Source organism: Acomys russatus, chromosome 5 (assembly GCF_903995435.1).
Source record: "Acomys russatus chromosome 5, mAcoRus1.1, whole genome shotgun sequence".
Lineage (NCBI taxonomy): Eukaryota > Metazoa > Chordata > Mammalia > Rodentia > Muridae > Acomys > Acomys russatus.
The window spans coordinates 11,467,262-11,479,493 of NC_067141.1; the positions used below are offsets into that span (position 1 = coordinate 11,467,262).

General features: G+C 38.9%; 1 protein-coding gene across 7 annotated transcripts in view; it reads left to right on the forward strand.

The window, feature by feature from the left end:
- Plekha1 (pleckstrin homology domain containing A1) overlaps nt 1-12,232 on the forward strand; it is a 49,992-nt gene that overhangs the window by 10,857 nt on the left and 26,903 nt on the right. For 6 of the 7 annotated variants that reach the window (XM_051145433.1, XM_051145434.1, XM_051145430.1 and 3 more), the window contains exons 2-4: nt 1,063-1,223; nt 8,569-8,625; nt 11,917-11,962. In XM_051145433.1, the coding sequence (XP_051001390.1) occupies nt 1,083-1,223; nt 8,569-8,625; nt 11,917-11,962 (244 nt within the window). In that variant the 5' untranslated portion in view covers nt 1,063-1,082. Of the gene's footprint in view, nt 1-1,062; nt 1,224-8,568; nt 8,626-11,916; nt 11,963-12,232 lie in introns of those variants that run through there. The other variant, XM_051145436.1, reaches the window with a different exon arrangement.

Consider the following 12,232-nt stretch of genomic DNA (forward strand, 5'->3'; position numbering starts at 1 on the left):
TTATTCTTAGAGGGGGCTGGAGAGATGGCTCAGTGGTTAAGAGCACTGACTGCGCTTCCAGAGGTCCTGAGTTCAATTCCCAGCAACCATATGGTGGCTCACAACCATCTATAATGTGATCTGATGCATAATGTATACATAATAAATAAATCTTTTATTAAAAAAAAAGATTATTCTTAGAGTTTGCCACAGAGGCTAGCATACAATGGTGGTCAGTAAATGTTAACTATTGTGTGAATTAAAAAATAGTCTAAGGGATTGGAGGGATGGCTCAGGACTTTAAGTACGTTCTGTTCTTGCAGAGGACCAAAGTTCAAATCCTAGTACTCATACCAGGCAGCTCATAGCCTCTTGTATCTCTAGCTCCAGGGTATCTGGCACTTTTTTCTGAATTCAGCACCTGCACTTGCATGTGCACACCCACAGACACACACACAACACACACACACACACACACACACACACACACACACACACACACTTAATAAAAAGTGAAATAAATCAGCCAGACATGGTGGCACATGACTTTAATCCCAGCACTCAGAAGGCAGAAGCATGTGGTTCTCTGTGACTTGGAGGCTAGCCTGGTCTACATACTGAGTTTTAGGCCTGCGAAGAATACATATCGAGACCTTGTTGTAAAACAAACAAACAAACAAAAAATTAAAAAAAATTAAAACCATGAAATAACCTTAAAGGATAAGTCATTTCGATTTATAAGGAAATTAAAGTTTGAAAGGCTGATTTTTTTTTTTTTTTTTTTTTTTTTTAGTTGCTTGGTTTTATTTAGGTGGGAGATCAAGTAAGTTATGTAACTGAGCAGAATTCTTTGTCCTCAACAGTTTGAAGTTGGACTTAATACACATTTGTGGCAAACTTCAGTCCTAAAGTGCTTTTTGCTAGTGTGTCCGATGTTGGTGCGCTTCTGTTAACTGGCCTCACCTTCATTGGAAAGTTGGCTGCTTGTGGAATAGACTGCACTGTAGCCCAGATTTAATCTTGACACTCACTGAGAATTTTCTTCTTCCCTAGGAGCTTATTGTTAATGTTTTCATTTTACAGGGTAATGTTCAAGCCCAGAAATGCCTTATGTGGATCGACAGAATCGCATTTGTGGTTTTCTAGACATTGAAGAAAATGAAAACAGCGGGAAATTTCTTCGACGGTATTTCATCTTGGATACCAGAGAAGACAGTTTTGTATGGTACATGGATAATCCACAGGTTTGTAAAAACTGAAGATTAGCCATACAACAGCACAAAGTTGTATTTATCACAGTATTTGATATAGACTATAAACTTGTCTTCCTTAACAGTACATACTTAGATTTATTTCTCCTGGTTTAACTTTCTCCCCCTGTTGGTACCTGAGACCTGTACTCTTACCTGAACTTCAGAGGGTAAAATTAAGGTTATTTGATTGAAATTAAAATTTATCCCTGAATATGTATTTTCTCCCTCATGTGATGTAAGTACGGTTTCTAGTAGAAAATGTTTTGACTAATTACAGGTTTGAGGTGTTCTGCCTAGGATTGTGAGTGTTACCATTTGGAAAAACTACAGACAGGATTGAACTCTTGGGCATAGACAGTTCTTTCATCATGTGGTGTCCCTCACTGTGATGCGTCTGTGACGGAAATGAACTTTATTTTGTTCTTTCCTTCTACGTCTCTGGGATAGATGTAAGAAGTCGAAAAGTAGAATCTGACTTTTAAGGGCTGAGGTAGAGCTCAGTGAGTAAAGGCACTGTGGCAGGTCTCAGGACCCGAGCTCTGCTCCTGGAGCCCATATGGAAAAGAAGAGAACAGATTTCCCAAAACTCGTCCTTTGATCTCCACACAGGAGCAATGATGCACACGCTCTCCTTCCCTCCCTACTGCCCCAATAAGTATAATGTAAGTAAGTAAATAAATAAATAGGCAAATATCCAAGTTTTAAAAATCATCTGTTGAATAGTTGAAAACTTCGTGCTGTGGAACTTTTTATTTCAAATAAAAATTATCCTAAGAATGAAAACGGAGATGTGTATCACTGTGGAATATGTGGAGTGGAGTCCTACCTGCTGTGTGTACTGTGCCGCCTGGGCTAGAGCAGGAACTTAGACAGTTCACTGCGGTTCACACAACCAGAAACAGAGCCCCTGTAGGCAGTCTCTGTTCATCATTACCTGTGTGTATTTTGAAATGGTAATGTGTCAGTATTCATTTATATAGACTGAGGGTTGCAAAGGATTTTAATATTAAGTATCTTCCTTAATGAAGGAAAGCATCTTAAGTTTAGACATAGCTTGAATGACACACTGCTAAAAAGTACAGACTATATTTGAAATTGTTGATTATTATTTTTGTATGAGCTAAATCCAATCCTTTATCTTCTCACCAGCCTTGATTTAACCCTCTGACTCTGCCATGTAGGTTTAGCACCCCCCTTAACCCCCCCTTTTTTCTTACAGTCAATCTTTGAAATTTGAGTGTATGGGATGGGAGATATATATATATATGTGTGTGTGTGTGTGTGTGTGTGTGTGTGTGTGTGTGTTTGATTTTTCGAGACAGGGTTTCTCTGTGTAGCCTTGGCTATCCTGGACTCACTTTGTAGACCAGGCTGGCCTCGAACTCACAGCGATCCGCCTGCCTCTGTCTCCCGAGTGCTGGGATTAAAGGCGTGCGCCACCACACCCAGCGGGATAGGTTATATTTTAATACAGTTTACATTAACTGTGCACTCACTTTATCTGATGAGGCTTTTTAGCTGGCAAACCTTATTGACACTTTGTTTTTTCCCTTATCCCTGGGTCTGAGGACCTTTCTTGGGAGTCAGATACCTGGCTGAGCAACTAACTACACGGTTATTATCTTCATTTACTTGGTCTGAGTCAGTGGGAGAAATAACAGGGCAGCAGGAATCAAAAGTTCATGTTGGTTTCTTTTCCTCAACATATGAATCAGATTCTTGTCTTTTATGGTGTGTTTATCAGGGACATGATTCCCTCATAGGTAAAACCGAATCTTTGCTAGATCTGAGCTACTGGTTCCTGCAGAGCCAGGGCATACGCTGTCAGTGTCTTCTCCCTGATTGACATCTTTTTGCAGAGGACCTCACATATCGTTCTCCTGATTTTGTTGTAAAATTCTGTTACTTGCTTATTTTATTTCTTATGCAGATTCTTCTTGCAATTCACAGATAGATATAAAGTGAAGTATATTTGTTACCCTTTATGAAACACAGACTTAGAATTCAGAAAAAGGCATACTTACAAGCAGAGGGAGCTGACATTGTAATAGTGATGGTAACATTTAAAATTGACCTAGAAGAATGGACTTGACTTTGGCCCAGAGGTGGAGGAGCAGTGATTCCAGGATTCAGAGTAGCAAGGGCAAAGGGCCCAGTGGAGAAGCCTGCAGTGTGTGGATTGATAGATAGTCCATCTTGGCAAGGAGTTGTCTTTTAAGCTTTGCACTCAGCTAAGTCTTTTCACTTAAGACTTTTTGTGCATAAGGTGTGTGTGTGTGTGTGTGTGTGTGTGTGTCAGGTGCTGGTGATTGCCCCAGCTGTGCTAAGCTTGGGTTGTCCCACTAAGCTATACTTCTCTAGCCCAAGGCTGCCTTTGAATTCTTGATCCTCCTGCTTCTGCCTCCTGTATGCTGGAATTACAGGTGTGCAACACCACACCCAGCTCACATGAACTTTTTAAAAGACATTTGTCCTTTTGTAATTAGTACATTGAGTTTTCTGAACATTTGCATAACTTAAAGTCTTTTTCAGTCCCTACAATTTTCTTTTTTCAGTCTTAAGTGAACTTTTAAAAGTCTGTTTCTGTCAGCCAGTATACTAGCCATTATTGCCAAGTTTGTCTCACCTTTAAGTATAAAAACCAAGACGTACCTCTTTCTGAAATCCTGCTGAGACTATTAGATTATGCCACAAGGAATGGCCAATTTAGAGCCATTTTGAATTACGGAGAAATAACAACTTCAGATGGTTCCTTCCATGTCATTGCAGATGTCGCAGTGCATAAGTGCTTTGGTAAAGCAGTTTGGTTCAGCTCTCCGCCACTAGCCATCACTTTAAAAATCTGCTCTAGTTTATTATAAGGACTCATTTTGTGGCTGTGTTTTGCTGAGGAGGTTGGTAATGATACAGAATTAATGAAATGTATATAGTAGGAAGTGAATTTGAAGAAGCTTGAAAAGTATTTGGCAAAAAGAGCTGAGGAAAGTACAGGTATACACAGTATATTTCCTTTTTTATCTTGAATGCCATTTTTAATTTATTATTTCTTGCTCATTGTCAGGTAACACAGTTTGAAGCTCAGGTTTTTGTTTTGTTTTGTTTTTAGACTTTTCTGATTGAGAGCAACCATTACTGGGTATTTGATATGGTTTGTCTTCTAACTTACATATATTTCCTCCTGCTATGAAGCTGTGTAATCTGTGTAATCTGTATTCCTGCTCATTATGCTTTGCTTTTCTTTTCTTTTCTTTCTTTCTTTCTTTCTTTCTTTCTATCTATCTATGTATCTTATCTTTCTTTCTTTCTTTCTTTTTTTTTACAAATAGAGCTTTGTTATAGTTGAGGAAGAGGGCACACAGCCTATTCAATTAGTTTTCAATGTATATATAATCAGAAGGCAGCAGTTGATATCTTTTGACATCAGACGCATTATGCTCACGTCATCACATAGTGTTCGGGTAACCTGTTTTTGTCATCCCTGATGTTTCCTGTGTCGCAGACTATAACAACTCTTGAGGAAGGGATGTCTCTCCTCCCATGCAAAAACCTCCAAAGAGCCATCCTTTCTTTCTTTTTTGTTATTATAATAATTTATTCAGGTTACGTCCCGATTGTTATCCCCTCACTTGTATCTTTCCACTCCCACCCTGCTTTGTTTTCTTATTTTTCTTCCTCATACAAGACTTAGATGTCTATCCAGATAAGTAAAATAATGGAGCTAGAGAAGCTTTAAAGAAAAATGTATTCTGAAGGTGTTGTTATATTTATAACATACTATATTATATAATAAGCATACATATAATATAATGTGTATATTATATGTTATAATTTTATATGTATAAATAAATACACTTATATGATATATAATTATATAAACATGTTATACAATATATGTTTATAATATATAAATGTTATGTTGAAGGAAAACTGTTCAAAAACTCACTTTGGTGATAGTTGAGTATTGCTGAAGACATTTATGTATTTCATTTTCTTATATAATTTTTTCTAACCTAAATCCTCCTCTTTTGATTTTTTTTTGAGGCAGGGTTTCTCTGTGTAGTCCTGCCTGTCCTGGACTCACTTTGTAGACCAGGCTGGCCTTGAACTCACAGTGATTCACCTGCCTCTGCCTCCTGAGTGCTGGAATTAAAGGCGTACGCCACCATGCTTGGCTCAAATCCTCCATTTTTAAGAAATAAAACATTTAAACATAAAACATACATGACTGTAACATTTCAAACTTTAAAAATGTATAATTTTATTATCTATATATTCATTCCTTGTTATCTGTACTTGGGATTTTGTACACAGTGTATTGTTTAAAGCAAATCATAGTGCAGTTTAACTGTAGTTAGGAGTTAAAAAGCTTTGAAGACTTGCTCCTGCCAAAGATTCCCAGTTCCTGTTTAGTCTTCCAGGAACTCGCCTAGTCATTCATTAGAATAAACCTATAAGTTTATTTTTTAATGTACACTATTACAAGTCAGTTTAAAAGATGGATTCTGTCTGAACTGTGGCAGAGGGAGTTTTTAAAGTTGAGCTTTTTTGTTTTACTAAGACTGAGCTTGTTAACTCTCCCAGAGTTTCTTTCGTTGTCCTGCTTCCATGTTCCCCTCTATAAGCACAAGTGGTATATTATCTTCAAAATGTGGTAAGTAAATCATCATTTTCATAATGGATCTCCTCAAGCTTTCTCATTAGTTTCAGATTTTCAACAGAAAAAACTTGCTTCTTTGTTTTCTGTTTAGACTCTCCAAGCCTAGTCCTTAGTTCAAGCTCTCAAGCCACTTTTTTTTTTTTTGGGTGCATGTCTGCCCGTCACTAGTGTAGCTGCAGCTTGAATTAAACCAGGGCCTCATGCAGGCTGCAAAAGCACTCTGCTGAGTTACAGCCTCCATTCAGTTTCGCTGTGTTTGCCTTTTGTTGTTTGTTTGGTTTTGGTTGAGCTTGTGTGTGTCAGGCAGGTACTTAACCACTAGGTTGTACCCCCAGCTCCCTAGCAGCCATCTTCTACTTTGGCCCAGCACTCCCATTTTCAGTAGCAGCAGCTTGCTGAAGGCTTTGAGTTTACATGTTGTTTATCCCATGACAGTGTTTCATGATAGCGTCCAGCCAGAAGCAGCAGTCCTGCTGCTCCTCCTCTTCCTCCTATTGGTGTCATTACTACTACCACCACTGCTGTTGTGAGACAAGGTCTCTCTGTAGTCCTGACAGTTCTTTTCATCACACAGATAAATCCTAAACTTAAGAATAAAAGTTTTGGGCCAGATGTGGTGGTACATGCCTTTAATCCCAGCACTCAAGAGGCAGAGGCAGGTGGATCTCTGTGAATTCGAGGCCAGCCTGGTCTACAAAGTGAGTCCAGGATAGCCAGAGCTACACAGAGAAACCCTGTGTCGGAAAAGAAGAAGAAGAAGAAAAAAGAAAGAATAAAAGTATTTTGGTTCTCTGGGTGGTGGTGGTGCATGGCTTTACTTTCGGCACTTGGGAGGCATAGGCAGGCTGATCTCTGAATTTGAGTCCATCTTCGTTTACAGAGCTAGTTACAGGACAACAAAGAAATCCTGCCTCAAACAAAACAAAAGTTCCAATCTATACATTTCTCCACACAATACTCAAAGAGATTGCTTGTGGTAACACACATCTGTAATTCTAGCATTTAAGAAGTAGAGACAGAAGGGTCAGGAGTTCAGACTTCTCCTTGGCTGCATAATGAATTTGAAGCCAGCCTGGGCTACATGCAGTACTGTAGGCATTAATTTTTTAAAAATCAGGTTTTTTTTAGTTCTTATGTTTCTTTCTCCTTTCTCCACCTTTTATCCACCCTAATATCTTCCACCATCCCAACACCAGGTAGGGGAGAAATAAGGTTAGAGGGTAGAGAGGCATAGGTCTCTTAGCTACCTACTTCCTGCTGGTTAGGGCCCTTGGCTTCCTGGGGGGCAAATCCAGTCTTCATTTCAGGCTATCTCCAAATTCTTCTCATCAAACTGTATCAACCTGGAGCAGCATGGGGGAGCAGCAGTATTCTTCTTTCTCAGAGCCCCCTTCTCTCTCTCTGGGCTCTGGCATTTATTCTCTCTCGAGAGTCCTCAGAATTAAACTATCTGCAAACTGTCTGGCAAACAGCCACTCTCAGAGCCTGCACAAGGCAAATAGTTTGCTGTTGTGGACAATCTGAAGCAGCCCTATATCCCACACCTGGGATTAAAACAAAAACATGTTTACATCACATAACTAAGGTTTTTTAAAAATTATTTTTTAAAGAGTTTATTTATTTTTATATGCACTAATTGGTGTTTTGCCTCCATGTATGTCTGTGTGAGTGTGTTGGACCCCCTGAAACTGGAGTTATAGACAGTTGTGAACTGCCATGTAGGTGCTGGGAATTGAACCTGGGTCCTCTGGAGGAGTAGGCAGTGCTCTTAATCTCTGAGCCATCTCTCCAGCCCCATAACTGAGTTTTTAAAGACACCAAAACTTATACTACACAGTACTATCTCAACAATAACAAAGTAAAAATGAAAAAAGAATTTAAAAAGAATATTTTTGAAAAAAAAAAGCATTAAAATAGATTTTTAGCATAGTACTTAGACCATTTAATGATCTGTTCTTTATTCCCTCTGGTCTTTTACACTCTTTCTGCTTCCTCTTCCTCAGAGTTGCTTGATCCCTGAGAGGAGGGATCTGATAGAGACATTGTGTTTAGGGCTGGGTGTTCTGCATATTGTCTGGTTGTGGGTCTCTGCATCTTCTGCAGGAGGAAGCTTCTCTGAGGATGGCTCAACAAGGCACTCACCTGTTCCCTGTCTAGAGTTAAAAGGCCAATATTTTTAAAGAGATACTGGATAAAGAAGTTTTACTAGATCAATGTAAAATGAGTGCTTTAGAAAACTTATAACTATATTGCTTTGTGTCTAAATGCTCTCTCATTGTTTTCCTAAACAGAATCTGATTTTCTAGATCTTTAAGCATGTGTGCGCGTGCGCGCGCGCACGCACACACACAAAAGACAGCTCTTTAGCGATAGGAGGCACCATAGTGGATGAGTGAGACTCAGCTCCTTATCCATGCTGTCATCTTTTTGTTTTGTTTCACTGTTTTGCTTCAGGGGCTAGAACCTGGGACCTCACAGATGCTAGGCAAGAGCTCTACCACAGAGCCACACCCATGGTGCTACAGTGTTACCTTCATGTCAGATCTAGTAAATATGCAAGTTGATAACGTATATTTACAAAATGTGTTTCTTTTCAAATTTCAAGCATTTTTAGTACATTTGAAATATTATCAAATGAATAATGTTGAATATTAATTGTATTTTAATAATTATTTTTAGAACCTGCCTTCAGGATCATCACGAGTTGGAGCCATTAAACTTACCTACATTTCAAAGGTAGACTCTACATATTATTTTAAAAATCCTTTTTTTTTTTTTTTTTTTTGTTCTTTGATTTTTCTGAGACAAAGTCTTAACCATGTAGCCTAGTGTGGCCTTGAACTCTCAATCCTTCTGTGTACCAGGATTACAGTGTTAGCCAACCTATGCTGCTCCCATTGTGTTACCCCAGGACAGAACAGTGATTTAGCAGTGATGCTCAGGTTCTGGTCATGCTGAAGATGATGGTTGGTTACTGTGGTTAGGAACTTTTTCAAGTTGGTAAAACTGGAAGGAATATGAATTTAATTTATGGGCTGTAACAAGTTACAGAAGTAATCTTGACTTTTATGATCAGGTACATGAATAGCAAAAAAGGGAGAAAGTGCTAAGGTCACTGGCAAATCTGTAACCTAGCCAGCAGGGGAAGTGGAGGAAGGAGACCAGCTTCAGTTACCTAGCAAGACACTGAAAAGTAAATAGTAAACAGAGTAGGAGAGAAGCCAGCTAATGGGCTGTGTCGCAGAAGTTCTAGAAAGTAGTTTTTAAAGTTTATATTACTTGCTAAATATTTTTCCCAACTTTAAAAATTCCATTGCCTCTGACACTTAGTTTTTACATATTTTTAAGATTGTGTGTATGTGTACACATATATTGTTCGTGTAAGTACCTGCAAAGACAAGAAGAGAGGGCATCAGTTCCCCTGGAGCTGAAGTTGGATGCTTGTGAGCCACCTGGCATTGGTGCTGGGACCTGAAATTGGGGCCTCTGAAAGAGCAGCAAGTGCTCTTAACTTTGAGCTCTCTTCTGCAGACCCTATATGTTTTATTTTGAGGAGTATGTGCACAGTCATCATGTTGAAGGGTTGAGGTTGTTTTTCTTTTCACTTGCTTTTACTAATTTCTGGTTTTAAAAATTGATTTTGTAGGACTGAATTTTAGTTTTCAAAAATTCCAGTTATATGCTTGTTTAATAATAACTTTTTTGTTTGGTTTTGCTTCCTAAGATGGGGTGTAACTGTATAGCTTTGGTTGACCAGGAACTCCCAATGTAGACCAGGCTGGCTTTGAATTCAGAGATCTACTTGGCCTCTGCCTGTAGAATGCTGAGATTAAAGGCATGGTATACCATTCCTGGGTGGCTGGCTGGCTTGCTTGCTTTTCTTGCTTATTTAATTACTTTTTTACTCATCCATCTATCTATCATCCATCCATCCACCCATCCATCTTTTATCTGTCCATCCACCCATCTATCCATCCATCTCCATCTGTCATCTATCTTCTGACTGTCTGTCTATCTATCTATCGATGTATCTATCTATCATGACAAGGTCTCTCTATGTAGTCTTGACTGCCCTGGGAACTTCCTATGTAGATCAGGCTGGCCTTGAACTCAGAGATCCATCTGCTGGGATTAAAGGTGTGGGCCACCACAACTGTTTGGTTTTTGTTTTAATCAATGTTTTGTGAAGTTATGATTAATTTGCTGAGGTGTTAGCCCTGTTTGTTAGTCTGTATTGTAACTTTGTTTTATACGAGAGGTATGAGCATCTGTTGATAACTTAAAAAATGAGCTGCAAATGTTACTACTAGTGACATACTTAGTACTGTTAATGGTAGTGACACAGTACTGCTGAACTTATGCTATAGTCTTGTGGTAGGTGTGGATTGCTTTAACAGGACACCATTTTACAGATGTGCCTTTATTTAAGACATACTCATCTTTATATATAAAATACTTCATCAGCTTTATAATATGTGCATTTGTTCTCATTGGCAAAATATATCTGTATTATTCCTTAGATTAAATATATATGTGTGTGTGTGTGTGTGTGTGTGTGTGTTTAAACAGATTTTCTGCTCAAGCCGAACTGTAAAATTTCAGAAGACAAACATTATCTGTAAATTGAGACACTGAAAATGTTTTTTAGAGTAGCTAGCATCCTGCCTTCTGTAGAGATGGCTACTGGGGGAAGTAAGATTCCATTGTAAGAATAAACTTTGACCTCCTTTTTGCTTGGTTGCCCATAGTACATGTACAATGTACAATGCAAACGTACTGCCAAGTGCTTTTCACTGCCAATAGAATGGTGAGGGAAGGACTAGTTGAAATAAGCTGATGAGAATGGGATACTCTCCATCTCTGTGGACCCCAGTTGTTATTTTGTATTTCTAAAATGAGAGATTGTTCTTGAAAGGAAGTAATAATTAGCTCAGTGAAGCAGGCAGGGAGTGGCCACTGTTTCTTCTCTTTCACTGCTCCTGGTTAAAGTGTAACCTTTTCTGTGCAGTGCCTCTCTTTCCTCTCTGTCTCGCAGCTTACTGTAGTTTGGATTGTACAATTTTATTATTCCACTTTAGGCATACTAACTTACTTCACTGTAACTGGGCTGTGAATTTGTTGTTGGGAGTCATCGGGAACTCCAGACTAGAATTTGTTACAAAATACAAAATATGAGTCCTGTCACTGAGGAGCAGCCCAGCAGTGGTCGTAAATAGGGTTCTGAGGGCATCTTACTGACGTGTATAATGCAGCTAGTTGTTTCACCTTGTAAGAAGAGCTGTTCTGTATTTAATGACCCCAAAACCAGCAGAGATTGAGTGACATATTGACTTCTCAAAGAGATGAAGGCCTTCTGGAGTCTCGGACCTTAGATAAACAAGCAGACAGTCCACCGTCTTTGTCACTAGAAGTCCATTGTGCGACAGAGCCACCTTGTCCACCAGCTTTGCCTCCAATTGGCTGCCAACGTAGAAATATGAAGTTTGGGAGTATTCATAGTTTCTATGTTCATTGAGGGCATGTTGTAGGTTATGTTAAGCTAATAGTATAAGTGTGACATAAAGTCTACTGGTATTCTTTCAACTTCTTCACATTTCCTGGAGAAAAGTTTATTCAAAAGCCAGGTGTTGTCGTGCACGCCTGTAATCCCAGCACTCTGGGAGGCAGAGACAGGCAGATCGCTGTGAGTTGGAAGCCAGTCTGGTCTACAAAGCAAGTCCAGGACAGCCAATACTACATAGAGAAACCCTGTCTCAAAGGGGAAAAAAACAAAAAACAAAAAACAAAAAAAAAACCACCACCACCAACAAAACAAGCTTATTCAAAGAAAACGTAGTATCATTTGTCTTATATTACAGTTGAGACCTAGATTCTGTATTTAATTTGCTATCTTTAGGTTGCTTTTACATTTTAATTTCAGATTGGTATGCTAAGTGGGAAATTGTGCATGTGGAAGGCTGCATAGTATTAGAGACTGAGTATTATAGTGTGTGGAGAAGACTAACTCAGGCCTCTTTTTCTTACTAGGTTAGCGATGCAACTAAGTTAAGGCCGAAGGCAGAGTTTTGTTTTGGTAAGTAGTCATATTTATATTATTTTACTTTCCAAATGACATCATTCCACCAACTTCCTCTTAGTTCTCTTTTTAAAATGTGTGTGTGTGTGTGTACGTGCATGCATGCACATATGTGTTACAGTCTGTCATGTCCTTCTACCATGTGGGTTCAAGGGACTGAGCTCAGCCATCGGGTTGGTGGCAAATATCATCTCACTAGCCCTGTTTGTTATTTTAAATTAGACTGATAAAATTGTATCATGTTATAAAGAAAAACAGTTACAACAA